Below are 22,679 nucleotides of genomic sequence, written 5' to 3' on the forward strand. Positions count from 1 at the left end.
ACTCCAGCCTGGGCAACAAGAGCAAAACTCTGTCTCAAAAAAAAAAAAAAAAAAAAAAAAAAAAAAAAAAAAAAAAAAAAAAAGCACAAACCAAATAATATGCTGACTACAAGAAATCCACTATAAATATAAAGACATAGGTAAAAGAATGGAGAAAATTTACCATTGTAAACACTAACCAAAACGAAAGCTAAAGCAGACCTATTAATTTCAGACAATGTAGGCTTCACAACAAGGGAAACTATTGGTGATAAAGAGGGATGTGACATAGTCCACTTTCCAAGAAATAACTGACTTTAATGTATATGCACCTAATAGCAACCTTTAAAATACATGAAGTAAAGACTGATAGAATTAAAAGGTGAATAGAAAAATTCACAATTGTAGTTGGAGACTTCAGCATCCCTCTCAGTAATTGATAGACGAAGTAGGCAGGAAAATTAGTAAGGATCTAGATGATCTGAGCAACACTCAACCTACATGACCTAAGATACATTTATAGAACACATCACTCAACAACAGCAGAACACTCATTTTTCCCAAGTGCACATGGAACATTCACCAAGATAGACCATATTCTGTGCCAAGAAACAAACTTTGGCAAATTTCAGTGAACTGAAATCATACATATTATATTCTCTGGCTGTAATGAAATCAAACAAAAAATCAGTAACAGAAAGATAGTGGGAAAACTGCCATGTATTTAGACATTAAATAACATATTTTAAAATAACCATGGACCAGAGAAGAAATCTCAAAGGAAATTTAAAAATACATGTAGCTGAAAATGAAAATACAGCACCAGAATTTTGGGGCCCAACTAGAGTAGTGATGATGAGAGATTTATAGCAGCAAATGCCTGTGTTGGAAAAGAAAGATCCAAAATCAGCAATCTAAGCTTTTACCTTAAGAAACTCAAGGAAGAAGAGTGAACTTAACCCAAATCAAGCAGAAGAAAGGAAAAAGTAAAGAGCAGAAGTTAATGAATTTAAAACAGGAAAACAAAGAAAAGCAAACCAAAAACTTTTTTTTAAAAAAGATCAATAAAATTGACAAACTTATATCCAAGCTGACCAATGAAAAAGAGAAGACCCAGGTTTTCAGTATCAAAAATATGAGCAGATATATTACTCAAAAGACACTAAAAGAGTACTATAAGCATCTGTTGCAATAGATTTAATAGCTTAGATGAAATGGGCAAATTCTTTGAAAGATAGAAACTACCAAGGAACTACTAAACTCATTGAAGAATAGATAGTTAACTTGGATAGTAACTATTTTAAAAATCAAATTTCTAGTTTAAAAACCTTTCACAAAAGAAAACTCCAGACCCATATGATTTAACTGGCAGATTCTACCAAACATTTAAGAAAGAAGTGATATCAGTTTTATACAGTCTCTTTCAGAAAAAATTAGGAGAGAAAACCTTCCAACTTATTTTTTTAGATCAGCCTTACCCCAGTGTAAAACCAAAATAAGGCAACACAAGAAAAAAAAAAACCTGCAAATCAATCCACATTCCTCATGAACTCTTGACACAAAAATCCTCAGTAAAAAATTAGTAAATTGAGCAATATATAAAAAGGATAATATACCAAGACCATTGTGTTTTTATGCCAGGAATGTAAGGCTGAGTCTACATTTGAAAATTCATCAGTATAATCACAATGGTAACAATTCAACATCTAGTTACGATTTAAAAAAAAAAAAACTCTCATCAAACTAGGAATAGAAGGGAACTTAATAAAGAACATCTGCAAAAAAATATACAGCTAAAATACTTTATAAGGGGAAAGCATTCAGTCTTCTAGTATTTGGAGCTAGGTAATGATATTTTTTTCTCACCAGTCGTATGCATCATGGTAGTAAAAGTCCTAGCCAGTACAGTTAGGCAAAAATAAATGAATAAAATGCATACATATTGGGAAGAGAGAAATTAAACTGTCTCTATTCACATAAGATACGTTCTTTCATGTAGAGATGTATAAAGAAATTACAAAAATCTCCTGGGAGCAATCAATGAGTTTAGCAAGGTTACAAGGTACAAAGTTATTATATAAAAATTGATTATATGTCAGCAGTGAACAATTGGAATTTAAAATTAAAAAAAAAAAAAAAAAAAGCATCCCAAATAAAGGAAAGAAAAGAAGCATCTTGGTACAGTTCTGACAAAAGATGTACATAGTCTGTATATTGAAAACTGCAAAACACTGATTAAAGAAATAAAAGAAGACCTAGATGAATAGATATATCGTGTTAATGGATTTGAAGACTCGGTATTGTCAAGATGTCATTTCTTCCCAAATCAAACTGTAGATTAAACACAATTGCAATAAAAATCCTAGCAAGCTTTTTTATAGACATTAATAAGCCAATTGTAAAATATATAGGTAAAGACAAAGGAACTACAATAGCCAGAATGATCTTAAGATGGAACAAAATAAAGACTCTTACGACTTGGGTTCAAGACCTACTACAAAGCTATAGTAATCAAGAAAGTGTGATATTGACAGAATGATGGGCACATAATCAGGGATCAAAACAGCCCAGAAAATTTAGACCTATACATGTATATTCAGCTGGATTTTTGGCAAAGGTAGTAAGGCAGTTCAATAAAGAAAGGATGGTTGTTACAACTAATGGTGTTGAAACAATTCTACATTCACACAAAATAAAAAAAAACCCACTTGATAATAACTCAAACTTCATTCAAAAAATTAACTACAAATGGATCATAGACCCAAATTTAAAACAGGAAACTGAAATTTAGAGGAGAAAATCCAACACCAAAAGCAGGATCCATTAAAAAAAAAAAAAAATTGACGTACTGGAGATTGTCAGAATTTAAGTTTTGTTCTGTGAGAGGCACTGTTCGGAGAATAACAGGATGACCTACAGATTAGAAGAAAATACTTTGAAGTCACATATACAATAAAGAGTTCCTATCTAGAGCATTTTAAGAAGTCTTAAAACCCAGCAGTAAGAAAACATAACAAGTCAGTTTCTTAAAAGGGCACAAGGTCTGAACAGCTCCTTCAAAAAGAAGATACATGGATGGCAAATAAGTGTATGAAAATATGTTTAATATTATTAGGTCTTAGGGAATTGAAAATGAAAACCTAATGAGACACAACTACATACACATCCAGTAGAATGGCTAAAATTTAAATTTAAGAAAATCCAAAAACTGGAAATGCTGTTGAGGATGTGAAGCAAAAAGTCTCTCATATATGCTTGGAATGCAAAATGATATGGCCATTTTTAAGAGTTGATCAACTTCTTATGAATCTAAATATATGCTTGCTGGCCAGGCAGGGTGGCTCATGCCTATATAATCCCTGCACTTTGGGAGGCCAAGGCAGAAAGATTGCCTGAGCCGAGGAGCTCAAGACCAGCCTGGGCAACACAAGACCCTGTCTTAGAAATTTTTAAAATAATAATAATAATAAATGCTTGCTGTAATCCAGTAATGCCACTCCTAGAGTATTTATGCACATGAATTGAAAACTGTACTTAATTCTGTATCTTTCGTAATTGTGAAACACTGAAAGTAACCCAAGTGTTCTTCAACAGATGATTGGATAAACACTGTACACCCATATAAAGAAATGCTACTCAGCAATAAACTGTTTATTCACACAGCAATATGGATGAATCCTAAGTGAATTTTGCTAAATAAAAGAAGCCAGATCTAAAACTCTACAGTAGTGTATGATTCCATCTGTATTTCATTCTGGAAAATGCAAAACTCACTGCCTATGGAGACAGGGTTGACTACAAAGAAATAGTATGAGGGAGTTTTCGAGGTGATGAACTAATCTGTGTGATGCTGTATTGTTAGATGCATCTGCGAAAGGTACTGTTCCTTGAAACTCATTAAAATGTATATCCAAAGAGTGATTTTTTTTTCTTAAATGCAATCTATTAAAAAGTAATTCCAGGGGAGCCCAAGATGGAATGCATATTGTTACACATGAATATAACTTCATTACAGATGAGTAACATGATGATATTGAAGGGCTAAAGAAGAAAGGGCCTGGTCTGAGTAAATTTGGAAACTGTTTTGACTGGATACTGTAAGGTTAGAGACCAACAAAATTGTAGCAAATCACTGTACTCTAGATGGTAAATTCATCCCTCACATACACGAACACCCAAAGGGTTGAACATATAAATAAAATAAATATATAAATGAAAATGTGGACATGGTAGATAAAGGAACCCAGGTTTCTCATGGTTGGAGGAGAAAGCTGCAGATAACCAAGGAGGTGTGGGGGTGGGAGTCTAGAATGAGCCTGATGTTTCAGGGTTACAGTTGTAGGATTCAGTATGAGTTTTTATACACACACACACACACCCCACACGTAGATGGATACAGAAATATATATGCATCTGGGTGGGCATGGTGGCTTAGGCCTATAATCCCGGCACTTGGGAGGCTGAGGTGGATGGATGTTGGGCTCGAGAGTTCAAGACCAGCCTGGCCAACATTGGGAAACCTTGTCTCTACTAAAAATACAAAACTTAGCCAGGCGTGATAGCATGTGTCTGTAGTCCCAGCTACTCGGGAGGCTGAGGTGAGAGGATTGCTTGAGCCCAGGAAGCCTAGGCTGCATTGGCCCGTGATTGTACCACTGCACTTCAGCGTGGGTGACATAGCGAGACCCTGTCACACACAAAAAAGGTACAGATGCGTGTACATATGAACTAGTATGCATCATATATTTCCTAGCTCTGTTTGCTGAGAGGTCTGTGAGACAACACACAGTAGGCTGAACATACCTGGTGCTCAGATTTTAGTTTTTGAATGCCATTTTCTAATCTAAGGAACCAGGGCTGCTTGGAAAAAATGGTTTGTTGTAGATCTGGGGCAGGGAAACGGGATGAGCCAAAGTTGTCAGAGGTTGAGAAAGTGCATATCAAAAGTCATGGGAGCTGGCCTTTCAAAAGAGTTTCCAATGACCAAAACTAGAACAATTTGAGTAACAAATAACTATAGTATTTATAGCCCAGGGAATGAAAAACAGAGTCCATTACTGGTATAAATAAATGATTGAATAAACAAGGGGAAAGGGATAATTCTTCCTTGGAAAATAACTAATTAATAAATGTAGAAAGAATGAGAGATAGTAAATCACCATTAGAACACAATACAATGGTAATTGTTGCAGGCAAGGTCAGTGGATAAATGCTAACATAAGTGGGCAGAAAGTTTAAGTGAAAACCGTATTGCATAGTCTCAAAGTATCTCTTCCCACATACTTGTTTCTTAAAAAGGGAAAAATCAGAGAATTGGAAATTAGAGAATCCTGGAAAACTCTGCCTTAACCGGAAGATCAAGGTTAATTAACATCACCAGTAATGGAACATAAAGACAACATGTGCCTTCCAATATGATATTGCTAAGAAGGCTGCGTCTCCCTGTGGTATTCTTGCAAAAGTCCATGCTCCTCTATCTGATTATGAATGAAAATCAGACCCAAATTGAGAGACACTCTATAAGATACCTGATAAGCACTTTTTCCAGAAAATTTAAAGGTCATGAAAAGGAAAGACTGAGGAACTGTCACAGACCAGAGGAGACTAAGGAGACATGACAACTACAGACATGTGGAATCCAGGATCTGATCCTGTGTCAGGAATAAAGAATAGCAGTTGAAAGACTGGCAAAATCCAAGTCAAGTCCAAAGCTTTAATTGGCACTGTGTTATTTTTGTTAGTTTTGACAACTGCATTGTATTTCCTTGTGATGTTAACATTGCGGAAAGCTGAGTGAGATGTGAGGGAGCTCTCTGAGATGCTGTCTAAAATTATTTCAGAATAAAAAGTTTAAAATGCATATATAAATGGATAACAAAGAAATATACCCCAAAAGAGAGCCAAGAAAAAATAGAATTGAGGATAGTCGTGTAGCTCACCTTTCTGGTACTAGATATGAAATGCTTACTACTGTCTTTCAGAAATAAACTACAAAAAATATCATATAAGGCACAAAAATATGTTTATAAGAATTGTTAGTAAACTGCCAATTTAAAGACAAACTACATTTAAGCATTGAGCAGTTGTAAAGTTATGTCTGATTGTTGTTTAGGAGAGCATGAAGCATCTCCATGGAAAATTCAAAAGGTGTCATGAACTATTTACATGCTTACTCATGTACGTTAAAGTGAAAACTATATGTTTTACACATACACAGCTATAGTGTTTGACAGTATAATATTTTGATGTGTACCTTGTGTTTGGAGGTATGTAAAGATATCTATAACAAAACAGTTGAATAACATCTTGCCCACATTGGAGATAGCAGTTATAGATCATGTGATTGTTTTTCAGAGTAAGTAATTGGTCCCACCTAATTTACACCATTTACAAAGAAACCTCCTTCCAGATTAGGGCTTCATGTATCAATGGCACTTACAACGACACTTTTCACAGATTGACAGAGAAGCTTAACTTATTGAAGTGAGAAAAACTGAAAACTGATTAGACTGTTTCTAGCATATTAATATTTTCTAAATGTTACAGAGAAAGGGAGCAAAAATGTTTTGTTTTCTTTTGTAACAGAGTCTCACGCTGTCACCCAGGCTGGAGTGCAGTGGCACGATCTCAGCTCACTGAAACCTGTGCCGCCCAGGTTCAAGTGATTCTCCTGCCTCAGCCTCCCGAGTAGCTAGGATTACAGGCACCTGCCACCACGCCCAGCTAATTCTTGTAGTTTTTGTAGAGACAGGGTTTCATCATCTTGGCCAGGCTGCTTTTGAACTCCTGACCTCCTGATCCACCTGCCTCAGCCTCCCAAAGTGCTGGGATTACAGATGTGAGCCACTGCACCTGGCCTCATTGCTTTTCTTTACATGGGTTATGAATTCATTTCTCTACCAGTCTCATTTTCTTCAAATATGTGGTTTTTCTCCATTGGAGTCATTTTATCCACATGAACACTATATTTGCAAATGATAAACATATATAAAACTGGTATTTAAAACTCTTGTATTTATGAACAGTGTTTGTATTCTTGTTTTATAGCACTGTGCTAATTCCTGTGGGAAATAAAACATACAGCAGTTTTTTGCCTGCCAAGAGGCAGAATTTAGTAGGAGATAAATGAACATACATCATCTGGTGGGGTAATAATAGGATGATTAAGATACAGAGTTGGCCAGGCTTGATGGCTCATGCCTGTAATCCTAGCACTTTGGGAGGCTGATGTGGGTGGATCACCTGAGGTTGGGAGTTTGAGACCAGCCTGACCAACATGGAGAAACCCCGTTTCTATTAAAATTACTGGGCGTGGTGGTGCATGCATGCCTGTAATCCCAGCTACTTGGGAGTCTGAGGTGGGAGAATTGTTTGAACCCGGGAGGCGGAGGTTATGGTTAGTCAAGATCACACCATTGCACTCCAGCACTCCAGCCTGGGCAACAAGAGGAAAACTCCATCTCAAAAAAAACAACAACCAAAAAGCAGAGTTACAGGTGCAGAGTTAGTATTCTCAAAGTTCCAAATACAGATTGATATCATGATGAGGAACCCCTTTTAAATACTGTTGCGGTAGCATGATTGTGTATAGGATAGGCCAGCATAAGAGCAGACCAAGTTGGGGGAGGAGGGTGTCTTTGAATACTGGCCCTAGAGAATTTAAAAGAAATATTCTTTTGAAAAATCAAGTATAGAGACAATAAGTAATTTATATGTCTGTCTGTTGTGTATATAATCATTTCTTTAGAGTTCCAGACAACTGCTAATGTCTGAATGATGTTTTTCTAAAAAAATATTTTGTTTGTGAGTACCAACCGTCTTAGTAACTCTCTTATCCCTCTTATGTGCTGAGTACAGTCGGAGGAAGAGGAATTGGAGTTGGTGAGTGTGGGTTTCTGCTTGAAGGAAGTTGAAAAAGACATAGAAAGTACTAATTCTCTTAAATGTTCTTATCTAACCAATGTTCCCTTTGTTATACCAATTTTTTTCTTTTTAAAAACTATTCAAACAGTTTGAATACTAAAGCAATCTACTGGTACTACAGACTCTAATTTTTTTATTTATAATTGTATATTTTGACCCATTTTATTTGTTGGAGGGAACGTTGGAATAGAGCCTTTAAAAACAGTAGCTGTCCATGAGCATAGGATACTTGTTAAATGTTTTTTTTAAGGAAAGATACAAAATACCTTATATAGCTCTCCAAATTATTGAAATATTTTTAGAAAATGACTTCACCCTCCAAGTTCCTCAGATTGTAACACACGATGTTGTGTTGTTTCTTTTTCTTTCAAAAAGATTACATCATTTTTGGTGAGGTCACTTTTTTCAGAGTTGGAATTACTTCATCCTGCACGATACAGCCTGAACCACAAGGGGGTTCCCTGTTTACTAAAAGGAATGTCTGTAATTGAATGTATATAAATTTACTTTACTCTCAGAAATGCTCTGTTCTTAAAAGCAACTATTGCCCTTTTTCCAAAACAAACGTTTTCTGTTGGCTTTTCCTCTAGAAAATAAACTTGACTAAAAGCAACCTGCAGTTGATCTATTTTTTCTGTGGTAACTAAAACTGAAACCTCACAGGAGTCATGTAATTGCAAAGTCAGCTGCTAAGTTCTTTAAGGGGAATAAAGACTTGAAAATGTTGTTTTATAGCATGGACAAGGGTTAAGTGCATGAAAGCATGGGGGAGAAAGGCATCGTTGGTTTGTTACTTCATGTTTATGCATGCTGGTGTGTTTTGCACACTTCGTTTTCTTTTCAAATAAGGTTGTTCTCCTTAAACTACGAGATTGTTCTTTCTTTAGCTTTGTGATCACTCAGTTTTGGATGTAGTTTTGTATTGGCCAACTAAAATATTCTAGTCACCTTCAAATGTTTTGAATTACATTATGAATGTCTTTTGGAGAAACAGTTTACTTAATGATACAATAATGATTAGTAAATGGGAGTTTATAATTCAAGCTAAAATAATTCACCTTAGGTTAGACCTCACTGTTTAAGGAGTTATGTATGAATGCTTCCATGATTTATCTAGCACTATGTTGCCCTCTAGTGGTTCTGAAAATCACTTACTCTTACAGAACTCGGTGCCATTGAGATTAGGAGCTTAGTTGAGTAGTACCCGTATTTGAAGTCTTATTGTTATCCTGTCTTTGAAGACATGCCAGGAGTTTGCCATGAAGTTGGTGCCATGGAGTAGGTAGGGTCCAAGATGAACTATCTCATACTGTATTCTTGGACCTAGTCATTTGACTTTTGAAGTTCCAGACCAAATATGAAAGAAGAAATTAAGTCCAAAGTAGATCTCTATCTCAAAAACTCGTTAAATTTGTAAACTTGATACTGAAACTAAAATATATTCCCAATTGGCATACATTGATTTTCCACATTCCTCAAAGTACATCTATAATTACAGAACCTTGGAGATAAATATATTAGGTTCTTGAAGACTTTAAAATACATATCTGAAAACTTATAAACAGCCATTTATATTCTTTAAAACTTAAGCTTGAGACTCTATAATCAATTAAAAATGCAGAACTTTATAGATCAGAACCAAAATATAATCAGAAGCACATTCTGTTAGAACTTAGTTGTTCAAATTGGCTTAAGCTCTAAAATACAATCGTGGATGACTCTGATCCAAAGTGCGGAAGGACAGGTGCCCTGGGGCCTGCACTAAAGACTGTACTGTTAAGACCAGCCACAGAGATTGCTTTAGAAGCCAGGCAATGCTAGAACAACTTGACTTCATGAAAGCTCCGGTAAAATAGGCTATGGATTAGAAGGAATAAAAATATGTATCATATTCCCCCCACCAGTTATGTAGAAATTTGGGGTCAGAGGGTTTCTTGGGACAATAATTTAAGGATACTATCTTATATTTGTGTAGTACTTCAGTTATGAAAGCACTTCTAACATAATAACCTCATTTGATTCTCACAGTAGCCGTGCAAGGCAGCCAGGACAAAGATTGCTGTATGTTCTCTGTTTGACAATGAAGAGGTTCAGAGAGGTTAGATGATTTTCCCAATGCTTAGGAAATGGTGAATCTGGGACAGAAACTCAGACACTACATCCACATGCACATGATCTTTCTAATGTCTTCTAACCTAGGATAGAAAATAGAAATTAAAAAGAAATATACTCTGATCAGGATCCTCATCAAATGTTTGTAAGTGTCTAGATCTAGCCAAAGACCTTTGTCTGATGTACCCTTTTGGAAAATGTGATGGAGAAAATGGAATCACATTCTAACTCTTCATAATCTCAAAGGCACTGAATTATACTTTACTGATTCAGCTCAGACTCCTGAATGTCAATTATCAGGCCGTAACATGATAATTTATAAAAAACATAAATGTGAGTTGTGCTGTGGCCTTCTTGTGTGCTAGTGATACAGAGTCTGTTGTGTTCCTCTGATCTTTGATTTTGGAAAACTTACCTTAAGCCAGAATGGTGAGAAACTGGTTCTGTCATAGTCCTACACATTAAGGACAAGACTATCTTAAACTAACTGGATTATTTAGTAGTTGAAATTTGTTATCCATTCCCAACATGGATAGGATACCACATAGATGCATCCAGCTGGCAGTCATTTAATTTGCCCCATCCATAGCCCTGTCAGCTGTCTTGATTCAAAACTCTCTACTCAAAGCCTCTCCTGCAGTCCAGGAGACTGTGAAGAGATACATATCTGAATCTGTTGTTAAAAAAATAGATCAACTGCAAGATCGGAGAGGAATAAGAATACAAGCTGCACTCAATAAGCCATGACTTCAAACCACGTTAACACATAAATGCTGCAAAGAAAAGTAGTTTTGATTCCTATACTCATATAGACTTACATTCCCTGTATATACAGATGACCTTTGCCATCATCGGTATTTAAAAACTACATGTATTTCATTTTGTGCTAATGCATGGAAGTGTTAATGCCCATAACATTAAGTTCCTATTTTAACATGGTGTGTCTGACATTAGCAAACTATTTTAAAAAGAGAAATAATTGATGTAAAAATATGTCCCTTCAAATTAAGTATTTAGTTATTCCCACTAGTATTTTTGAAGTTTTCACATCACTGCTTCAGAAAATGACATTCATATAAAACTATGAAAAATGTCACTTTTAAATCGAAAGTTATTTTTAAGTAAACATAAATGCCACATAAGAACACTTTGTCTCTTTTTTGCTGTCTCACAGAATACCCAAAGGATAAGCAGTTCTCAAGCCACTCAGCCTCTTGCTACCCCAGTCGTGTCTGTGACAACCCCAAGCTTGCCTCCGCAGGGACTTGTGTACTCAGCAATGCCGACTGCCTACAACACTGGTGAGCCTGCTTTGGTGCCGTCCATGGGTTTTTCTGCTCTCTGTTTTGTGATCAGCGTGTGCTTTTGTGATTTTTTTTAAAGTATGTTTATTGAAATAAACTACTGCTAGTTTTTTAGATTTAAATTAGGATGTATTTTTTAACGTGTGCTAGCCTTGAAAAGAATTACAAAAAAAAAATACTGATGGTGTAATGAGTTAAGTAAGTTATTTCTGCTTCTCCAGTGTGAACTTTCACTTTCCCCTGACAAAAAGCCCATGTAGATGATATCAAAGTGGTGGCATGCATCAAGCCAAGAGTGTAGTAGCCTGTTGTTGAGTATTGTCGATGTAGTTTCTCTTTATACAATATCACACTCTTCCAGGCTTTTAAAATAAGACGTTTGTCTTTATGCTGTGTTAACCTGCTTTGGGAAAGACATGAATCCCTTTGAACCTGAGACTTCAGGAGGCGGCCGATGCTTGGCTGTGTCTGGCGGGCTGTTTTCCTCCCTGTAACCACTAGCTTGATCCATGTCATTTGCGCCGGGGGTGCAAAACAGGGACTGTTCTGGTTTCTCCTCAGAGCCAGCCACTTTGTCTTTGAGAGGATCTTTTCCTTCATTTATGTTTTTTTAGGCATTTTGTCTTAAAATACCCTGATTTGGCATTGTAATAGAAAAGTTTAAGAATATTACAGTGATTGCAGCAGTGCTTTTAGCCAAGCAGGCTGTATGGAGAATTGAGGGCAGCTGGTTTTGTTTAAATTCAATCGAAGAAGGAGCAGAAAACACATGTGGTTTCACTTTCTCATCGGCTGGAGCCAAACGCCTGATGCTTCAGAGGAAGAAGGCAATAAATTCTGCATTGCCAATTACTCAGAGACTGCAATGCAGAGAAGTCATTCTTTTATGATTCTCATAAGCGCCATAAGAAGACTGTGGTAAAGCTCGCTGATGTGAGCCTTCAGGGTAAATGCTTTGGCACAGTACTTTTCAACTGCTGACTGCAGCTAACTGAGGGGCAGGGCATTCATTGATAACATTTGATTGCCACTTTAATTCTAAGTAGTTCTTTTAAAACAGAAACAACAATGAAAGGCTTATTGAAAAAGAACCTCTTAGGAAATATCCATTACTTTTTCCAATAATTAATACGAAATTATATTGAGTATTATAAATAATACTCAAATTTGTCAACTGCAGACTGTCTTAGGGATTGTGAATCGTAGCCTGTTTTTGTGTCTCATACAGAACAGGGTTCCAGAGTAAAGCCAGGGATGCTGCATTGGTCACCTGCTGTATGAGAGACACTATGCTAGGGGCGCGTCTTTGTCCAGGTTTATTCTAGATAAGGACGCAGGGCGTACCGAAGTGGGTAAGCTTGGAGGGGAAGTCCCGAATTGTTGATTATGAATTTATACGCTGAGAATTGAGAAGGTAGGGGAAAGCTATAATGTTCAAAGGCATATTGGCTAAGAAGAGGGAGTTTGAACTGAGTGTTAGATTATGGTTTACTGAGCATTTCATTACAGGTTTTTCAATATACTTAGATATTTCACTATACCTATTTTTGGAAATGCCATTGAATTGGGAAATTATTTTTTGAAAGTATAAAAGGAGTCACCAAAACCTATAAAAATGGAGACCAGCTCTCAAAATCATCAGTCACTTAGTGTCAGTCTCATGCCACCTTTTTACTCACTTTATCTTGGTTCTCTTTCTCATAACACCTATTCTGTTTTAAGTTTACCATGTTATTTTTAACTTATTGACATATATTCGGCAGATATTTATGAAGCACCTACTGTGTGGCAAGCACTATTCCAGGTACTGGATATACATACAGGAGTGTAGAGTCTGCAGTGGAGCTTATGGGGAAGGCACAAGACACACAGCTGTAGGGAAAAGCTGCTGCAGTTGTGTCAAGGACTACATTTCAGCTTGGACGTGAAGGAGCATGCATAACCCAGCCAGGCAGAGGAGGGAGAGTGCTCTCAGGAAAGGGAGTGCCTGTGCAAAGGCTAGGAGTTCACAGGCAGGACAGGGCTAAAGGACCGGAGACACAGCGTGGGTGGTTAGGGTTGAGACTAGAGAGGTAAGTAACGATTTGTAGACCATATCGGGGATTTTGGAAACTGTCTGGAGAGCACTGGGAAGCCATAAAAAAAGTTTTAAGTAGAGGAGTGTCATGATCATATGTGTTATTTGAAAAAGATCTCTGGCTGCAGTGTGTATGGGTTACCCCACATACACTGCAGCCAAAGAGATCTTTTTCAAATAACACATAGGCGATGCCAAGAAGCCATATCAGAGGCTGTTGTAGTGGTCCAATCAGTGGGCGCTGATAGCATCGACTGGAATGGTGGCAGCAGAGATAGTGAGACTTGAGCAGGCTTGAGAGTGAGCAGGTAGAATTGCCCAGACCTGGAAGTTGATGATGGGAGTGTCAGGGAAGGGCAGTAGCAATGATGACACCCATAGGCTTCTGCACGAGCTGCTGGGTGCATGTTGGTGCCATGCACCAACTTAAGTACTAAGACAGAGTACTTAAGGAGGAACAGGTTTGGAGGAAAAGAGTCCACTTTGGGCCATGTCAGATTGGTGGCGTTTCGGGAGGCATCCAAATGGACATGGCACACAGGTCGTTTAAAAGCCTTAGAGGTCAAAAGAGAGTGTGGGCTAGAGGGAGCACTGGGGAGGGCATCAGTGTGACAGGCCCTTGCCCCAGCCCGTGGAGTGCATAGAATGGAATGACAAGGGCAGAGTCAGGACAACCCTGAGCACCAGCTATGTTGCTTTAACTCAGTTCCTTTTTTAAAATGTTAATTCACTAGGAAGACCAACTTCTTAAACACCTCTCTTGAGACATGAGAAAGAAGATAAAAGTAGAAGAGTTTTGCCACCTCTCTTTAGAACCAAATGGAAAAGACAAGTGTTAATGATGAGCTGAAATAACTCCCCGTGTGAGTGATTACTAACGTCCTAAATCTTGGTCCCAGTGATTATGACTGAAGCATTCATATGATACGAGCTGGGTTATACTCTAGGACACCAAGTTTTTTCATGAAGTTGAAACTATTTTGCATGCAGTCAAGGAGTTTGTGATAGTCTAGGTACTTTAAACAAATGCAGTTAATTAATTGTGTGATGATATCACTAAGCTTGTTACCCCATGAGAAGGGATTCTGTCTTTCCTGTGCCCTGTCCCCGCACCCTGACTTCATTACGACTTGCTGATCTAAACTCACTCTGATTGACTTTGGTTTCCCTTTATTCCAAAGGGTAATGGCAGGCATATTTAAAGTAATGATTGCACAGAACATTCTTTAATGATGGCCTCTTATTTGAAATCATCCCAGACAACCTAAATATTGCTAGATCCTGTAAACCTCCCAAGAAAAGATTTTTGGATTTTAGACCCACATGTACGTTGTTTTGTTGTGAAGTACTTGGCTTCTCTCAGCTTCTTTATTTTGTGGGGGAGGGAGTGTGTTGCCGAGGCTGGAGTGCAGCGGTACGATCTTGGCTCACTGCAGCCTCAGCTTCCTCCCGAGTAGCTGGGACTATAGGCGTGCGCCACCATGCCCAACTAATTTTTGTATTTTTAGTAGATATGGAGTTTCACCATGTTGCCCATGCTGGTCTCGAACTCCTGACCTCAAGTGATCTGCCCATCTTAGCCTCCCAAAGTGCTGGGATTACAGGTGTGAGCCACCATGCCGGGCCTCAGTGTAGGAACTTTTGCAGTAGCTATCTAAGTAATAGTTCCGTATGGACCTTCCGTCACATGCAGACCCATCTTGTCTTCCTTCGTAGATTATTCACTGACCAGCGCTGACCTGTCAGCCCTGCAAGGCTTCAACTCCCCAGGAATGCTGTCACTGGGACAGGTGTCGGCCTGGCAGCAGCACCACCTAGGACAAGCAGCCCTCAGCTCTCTTGTGTGAGTAACTAGTTTTCCCGGCGTCTTTAGCCCCCGCCTACACGCTCTCTTTTCCTATAGCTACAGCCTTTTGCTCTGTAGAGTTTTGTGTGAAGAATGCCACAGTGATTCCTTTTCAGGTAGGCACAAGTGTTGAGAGAAGATATTTTCTTTACATGGCTCTAGATAGTAGCTTGGATACTGACAAACGAAGCATTCTTTGAAGGGATTTGGGGAGCAAGGCTTCTCCCATAGGGACATTCTGAGGTAGAGAGACTCGACCAGGATCTAAGGAGGCCCAAAGGCACAGCTGTCACCTACATGCACCATCCTTCTACCCACTGACCAGTGGTTAAGCCGCCTGCTGCACTCCTGCTTCCACATACCTGCCTCTGGTTCCACTGCTTGAAAGCCAGCCTCTAGGCATTCAGGCCCCCTTGCCACCCTTGCCACTTATTGCTTTGGTGAGTACCTGTAGACAAGGAGAATAGGAAGCTAAGCTGTACCTTTTGCTTTCTCCCTGGGCCATAGGGAAGGAAAACTGGGGGCTGGGTATCTTATGTATCAGGTACGCTCCATAGGATTTGTGTGATTGATCCCAGCCCAGTGCACACACCAAACCTCATTCAAAAAGAGAACACTCCTTATAGGAAGGGAGTAAGGATTTAAGCAAAGAGGATTTACAGTGGTGCCCAGATGAGGCCAGATATCCCTGAGCATCAGCAAGAAAGAACAGGGCTTTTATAGAACTAGAATGACAGTAGACCCATGGAGCAGGTGGAGGAGAGGGGACAACATAGCAGACCCAGCTGACCCCGGTGAAGACTGGCTGCCTTGCCTCTGCTCAGGGAAGTAGGAATACCGCAGGCCCCTAGCCACTGCCCAGGAAGTCCACAGAGAGTCTCAGCTCAGCAACCCTTTCCCTCATACATTCTGAAGTAACTCTGCAATGAGTATTATCATCAGTACTTAGGAATTATGTCATGGGAAAAAGAGCAGAGTATCTCAGGGAAATTTGCCTACACAGGATTTGGCCCTCAGGCTTGTCCTGAGCATCCTAAATGAATGCATTAAAAATAGTCCTGGAAAAGCAAGTGGAAGGGACTCAGAGCCCAGGCCTGGGGAACAGCCTGTTTCCGCCCTCTGGTACTGCTCAGAGCAAGCTCCTAATTTCCTTTTCTGGAAAATGAGGATGGTACGACTTGCACCTTAGAGGTGTTGTGAGGATAAAAGAGATGTTGTGCCCTGTCACAGGACCAGAGCAGATGCTGAGCAGATGCTGAGGAAGAAGAGACAGTGAGCAGATCAGGCTGCTATGCTGCTCGTCTGCCTTTCTGGTCCCTGCACAGCATTAGACACTGACATTGTTTTGTATACTTCAGCCGCGAAAGTACCAACATGGTGGGTAACAGCAGCAAGTAACGTAAGGGCTCCGCGGTACTATTTTCTTTCCTCCCAGGAAGATGGAATTTCCTTTTGTGCCAAGCACTGAAGGAAACAATCCAAACCAGCCTTGGGGAATTCTGACAAGATTTCAGACTCTGGGCCCTTTTCTGTCAGGCAGTGTCTGTACTGTCTCATTCTGGCTTTGCAGACGCACTCGCAAGCCATCTGACATCTCTTTTTTTTTTCCTTCAGTGCTGGAGGGCAGTTATCTCAGGGTTCCAATTTATCTATTAATACCAACCAAAACATCAACATTAAGTCCGAACCAATTTCACCTCCCCGGGATCGAATGACCCCATCGGGCTTCCAACAGCAGCAGCAGCAGCAGCAGCAACCGCCGCCGCAGCCACAGCCACAACCCCAGCAGCCCCAGCCCCGACAGGAAATGGGGCGCTCTCCTGTGGACAGTCTCAGCAGCTCCAGTAGCTCCTATGATGGCAGTGATCGGGAGGATCCACGGGGCGACTTCCATTCTCCAATTGTGCTTGGCCGACCCCCAAACACTGAGGACAGAGAGAGCCCTTCTGTAAAGCGAATGAGGATGGACGCATGGGTGACCTAAGGCTTCCAGGCTGATGTTTGTACTTTGTGTTACTGCAGTGAACTGCCCTGCATATCTAAATCGGTAAATAAGGACATGAGTTAAATATATTTATATGTACATACATACATATATATATCCCTTTACATATATATGTATGTGGGTGTGAGTGTGTGTGTATGTGTGGGTGTGTGTTACACAGAATCAGGCACTTACCTGCAAACTCCTTGTAGGTCTGCAGATGTGTGTCCCATGGCAGACAAAGCACCCTGTAGGCACAGACCAGTCTGGCACTTCCTTGGACTACTTGTTTCATAAAGATAACCCGTTTTTGCAGAGAAACGTGTACCCATATATAATTCTCCCACACTAGCTTGCAGAAACCTAGAGGGCCCCCTACTTGTTTTATTTAACTGTGCGGTGACTGTAGTTACTTAAGAAAAAATGCTTTGTAGAACAGAGCAGTAGAAAAGCAGGAACCAAGAAAGCAATACTGTACATAAAATGTCATTTATATTATCCAACCTGGCATGGGTCTCTGTTGCAAAGGGGTGCATGGGAAAGGGCTGTTGATATTAAAAAACAAACAAAAGAAAAAAGCCCCACACATAACTTTTGCACGTGCAAAAATGTATTGGGTCAAGAAGTGATCTTTAGCTAATAAAGGAGAATAGAAAACACGCATGAGATATTCAGAAAATACTAGCCTAGAAATATAGAGCATTAACAAAGTAAAATTAATATATTAAGTTATAATTGGAATATGTCAGAAGTTTCTTTTTACATTCATATCTTAAAAATTAAAGAAACTGATTTTAGCTCATGTATATTTTATATGAAAGAAAACACCCTTATGAATTGATGACTATATATAAAATTATATTCACTACTTTTGAACACATTCTGCTATGAATTATTTATATAAGCCAAAGCTATATGTTGTAACTTTTTTTTTTTTAGAGAATAGCTTTATCTTGGTTTAACTTTTTAGTTTTATTTTAAGAGGGGAAAACAAACAAAAATATCTTGCAAGCAGAACCTTGGAAAAAAAAAGCCATGAACACTTATTCTATATATAAATTAAAAGTTGAGCCAAACTCTTTGTGTATATAGCATCTTAAATATATTATCACCTTTGATGTAAGTACCTATGTATTGTATGGTCACCAGATTAAAAAGTATATTTTTGTGGATTGCCGCCAATTTAGGGGGAAAAGGCGAGGTCCTTTATTAAGTATTCACTGTTTAATATTTACTATTTTGTTAAATATACTGTACTTTGGATTTTAATTATTAGCCCAGTTTTTTCAGAGGATTGTATAAAGGGGTTTCTCCCCTCACTGGTGGTGAATGTGTGATGTTACATTGTAATCTTTGTGCCGTATGGGTTGAGCATCATTATATATTTTATATGTGTACATAAATAGCAAAGTGGCAAAAAAAAAAATTGGTGTTAAGTTCATCCTGCATAAGTATAAAATGTGTTGTAACAGATTTTATAAGGCATTATTTAAAACTTGCCTTTTGTGAGGAAAAAAATATAGTAGAAAAAGCCGACCTAATTTAATGAATATTAGAGAAAATGACAAAATAGTAGATGAGCACAAAGGTTTTATAAGTGGTAAATGATTAGGGGAAAATACTCGTGGGTAAAGGGATCTTTTTTCCTTGACCTCTGAAAACAGAATGATGCGGCTGGTGACAAAATCCTACTGAGATCAGCTCTTCTGCGCATCACAGTGATGCTTTGGTATGCGGGGAGAAACGCTCTTATGGTGCAGGTCCTTGGCATGACTCTTGCCATTCTAATTGGAATTAGTGCCACCCTCAGCTTGGATTGTAAACAAGGCCTTATTCTTACAGGAAGACAGCTAATGGATGATAGCAAGTTCATCCATTTACTGGGCTTGTGCCATGAGCAAAATTCAAAGTCCTGTGTATCTTTCATTGTAGATTTTTACATACTCCTTTTCCTGAAACACTCAAGGGTTTAAAAATGGCTATTTTATATTTTAAACAATATTGAGCAGCTACCTACAATTTTTACGTACATTTTGTTCCCCCGCCCCCAAATTATGCTCCTTTTGACATTTTCCTCATCTGCTGTTTGTGACAAATCATCAGCCAGATTTCTTGACTAACACATAGGTATAATCAGGTGCAGAGGCCTGTGCATCACAGGCCGCAAACTGGAGGCTCTGTTCTCATGGCAGTTTGGGTAGTAACTTTCCAGGAGGCCGAAAAAAGGAGGATGACAGTGCTGCCTCTTCTCTTCAGTACAGACATTTGGCTCTTATTCAGAAAGGATTTTTCTTTAAAAATGTACTTATTTTACTGAACTACTTACAGGCACATTTCTTCATAAGGCCACACCTAATCCAAATAAGGCAGTCTCCCAACACTGAAGTTCCAGAATAATCCCTTACCACTTTGTAAACCATTTATAGCTTTGAAAGTGTTAAGTGATTCCTTCGTTATTATTTATGCATGTTCATGAACTTCTGCTGTACATTGGAATAGGAGTTAACACATTCACATTTACTGTCTATTTTCTTGTGTGCCTTATGAGATGGCTTTTCTGACTGTATCTCAATAGTCTTTCTTTCTATGCAGGTTTATAATCAGTACAACTACTGTTTTCTAAAATAATATTACTCAAGGCTCGGAGTTTGTACTTAAATTACACTGACCAAGTAACAATGTATTCCATTTTCAGGAACTGAATATTTGACTGTTAACCTTTTTCCCATACGCCCAGTGTGGCATGGAGCATATGGACTTGACACACATCTCACCCAGACGTCCATGTGTGAACACACCCACACCCACAGCTCTGGGTGGACACCAACCTAGAGCGGGGACGACGCTAATGGTGTTGCTTTAGAACCGTCTTTTCTTACCCTTTTAGACTCGTGTTTTGTATGAGACACCATTGCAAGAAAATTTTATCCCTCCAGAAGTATTTTATTACTAAAAAAACAAAAACAAAAAAAGCTTAGAGTAAATTGCACTGGTTAAAGTACAGTTTCCAACAGCTGTACTTCTTCAGAGCTCTAACCGCTGCTCCACTGCGGTGCAAGTCACCACTGTGTGTACACAGGTGTCCCAATCAGAACTCCATCTTTTGAGCCCAATTCTGTCCATCGTGTTATAGACTAAATCAGGGGTTTGTTCGAAAAGAACAATACATGTTTTACCATTTCCTTTAAGAACAACCAATAACGCATTAACATAGTTTCTGTATTAACCATCATGCGCACAAGAAATACATAGTAAATAAGGAACCTGAAAACTCCTGGCATTGGATCATAAGAAGCTAGATGATTAGAATGTGAAAAAGATTTTACAAATGTAAAACTTCTATTTCTCTGTAGAAACTTTCTTCACTTTGCTGTGCAAGAAGACACTGCTTTGCTATATTTAAAATGGCTTTTTTAAAAGAGATTTATGTATTTGGTAAATGTTTGTAGTCAACAGTTCACACAAGAAGCTGTACACGGTTTGATCATGTAAAACCGTTTGGCGGCACAAGCTGGACTTTGTTGCCATCCTTGAGATGAACCTTTTAAGAAAAATAAGTTAATCTCAATTTTTCCCTGAATGTGTTGTTTTTCTTCATTATACAATAAATATAATAGTGAACTTTTTATCAAATGGTGAAGACAATGCTAGAGGTCGTTGTAAACTGTCTGTCTCCCGCACTCACTCCAGTAAAGACGGACTGGCTCTCACTGTGCATCAAGACTCTGTCTGTTTGCCTGGGGAAACACGGGCTTTGCCACAAGACAGCCCCTACCCCTAAAGCCCCTTCCTTTTTCATTCTTTTCATGAAGGTCTTTTCACCTGCTGGCCCCCTTTCTCTGGGTTGAGACAGGGTCAAGGAAACTGTCCCAGTGCCCCCACTCGCCTCCCCCATGTTGGCTTCCACGCCATCCCTGCTGGGCAGCCCTGGAAGGCCTGTAGCAAGCAGCAGGCCATGCAGTTCCAGTAACCCGGCTGTCCCATGCACCCTGCCGTGATGGATGCAATCCATTCGGCCTCCAGTAACTGCTTCTCACAGAAAATACACCAAAGCGTGTTAGAGGGGGTGGGTATTGTTAACAACCATCATTAGATTCTGTGTCTCTTTAGGGGTGTGAAATGATTGGTTTTGCCCAAAATACCTTCATGATGCTGAGCTAGAGGCAAGAGAACACAGATGGTATGAGGTTTTTTTTTTTTTTTTTTCCAAAAATGCTAGGTGTGCATCCCAGTATGCTGGCGGGCATTAAATAGTAATCTTCCTTCATAATTCAGCTAGAAAATGAACAATCTTCAACTTGTAGTAGAAAATGTTCTCTCTTTCTGATGTCCCTCCTAAGTCAGCTCCTAGCTAAGCAAATTCCTGGTGTCAAACTGAAAACCAAATTTTTGTGCTGGCTGCAGTGGGGCTCTTGTTAGCAGGTTTTGAAAGCTAATTGAGTCCTGTGGCTAAAAATACTCTAATCACAGCTGCAGCTACTTAATTCATTGCATTTTCCTACTTGGCTCCCCTGGGTGCCTTGCTCTAGGCGGTATCTTGTTTTCAGGCCGATTCTGTGGCACCAGCCAAGATGATTTTCAGTCGGAGCCCCGTGCCAGCTAATTGGCTGGAGCCCTGCGCTAGCCAATTGGCTGCAGCCTGCTCCATCCGGTGGTCCAGTGCTCACGAGCGGCCCGAGGACCACTCAGTTGCAAAACTGAGAGGAAGAGGAGTGTCTCTTCCCATCTTTCATGGAGGCAGGAGGTTTCAGATCAGCGCTTGAAACACCAAACTTCTCAGGTCGAGTGGGCTCGTGTCTTCATCCCACAGAGAGCTGCTGACCCTCCTGTGAGAGGTAAGCCCTGATCCTAGCTGTTGCTGGGCTGAGGACAAGCTCTTCCCAGGCAGCTCCAGCCAACAGCTGCACATAGGTGGGGTGTCAATCTTTGATGCTCCTAATTCCATCTCAGTCTTGCTTCCCAGAGGACCAGAACTGACAGGGCATCTTACTCAGCTTAGAGGCCGGGGCCTACACCCCAGTCACTTTCTTACAGATGCATGAGGGGCCTGCTTTGTAGCTAACCAAAGCAAATACAGCTGTGGAAGAAAGAAATCAGTTGTACTAACTGGTTTCACTATACAATCCCCCCTTTTTTTTTACTTTTACTACATACATTTCATTTTGAACTCACTTTTGACTTACAGAAGAGTTGGAAAAGTAATGTGGTTTCCACATATCCCTCAGCGGGGTTTCTCCAATGCTAACATTTACATAGCCATAGCACAAGTATTACAACCAGGAAGTTAATATTGATACAGCACTGTTGGCCGGGCGTGGTGGCTCACGCCTGTAATCCAAGCACTTTGGAGGCCAAGGCAGGCAGATCACCTGAGGTCGGGAGTTCAAGACCAGCCTGACCAACATGGTGAAACCCCATCTTTATTCAAAAAAAAAAAAAAAAAGATACAGCACT

The 22,679-nt window shown here is 39.3% G+C and overlaps 1 protein-coding gene across 11 annotated transcripts in view; it reads left to right on the top strand.

The window, feature by feature from the left end:
• Positions 1 to 20,940, top strand: part of MEF2A (myocyte enhancer factor 2A) — a 138,287-nt gene extending 117,347 nt beyond the window's left edge. For 8 of the 11 annotated variants that reach the window (XM_032252845.1, XM_032252839.1, XM_032252851.1 and 5 more), the window contains exons 8-11: positions 7,837 to 7,860; positions 11,189 to 11,315; positions 15,112 to 15,238; positions 16,856 to 20,940. In XM_032252845.1, the coding sequence (XP_032108736.1) occupies positions 7,837 to 7,860; positions 11,189 to 11,315; positions 15,112 to 15,238; positions 16,856 to 17,225 (648 nt within the window). In that variant the 3' untranslated portion in view covers positions 17,226 to 20,940. The remainder of the gene's footprint in view (positions 1 to 7,836; positions 7,861 to 11,188; positions 11,316 to 15,111; positions 15,239 to 16,855) is intronic. The other 3 variants (XM_032252849.1, XM_032252847.1, XM_032252848.1) reach the window with 1 other exon arrangement.
• The last annotated feature ends 1,739 nt before the right edge of the window (positions 20,941 to 22,679 follow it).

This window comes from Sapajus apella, unplaced genomic scaffold (genome assembly GCF_009761245.1).
Source record: "Sapajus apella isolate SASKATOON/1434 unplaced genomic scaffold, GSC_monkey_1.0 scaffold80, whole genome shotgun sequence".
Classification (NCBI taxonomy): Eukaryota; Metazoa; Chordata; class Mammalia; order Primates; family Cebidae; genus Sapajus; species Sapajus apella.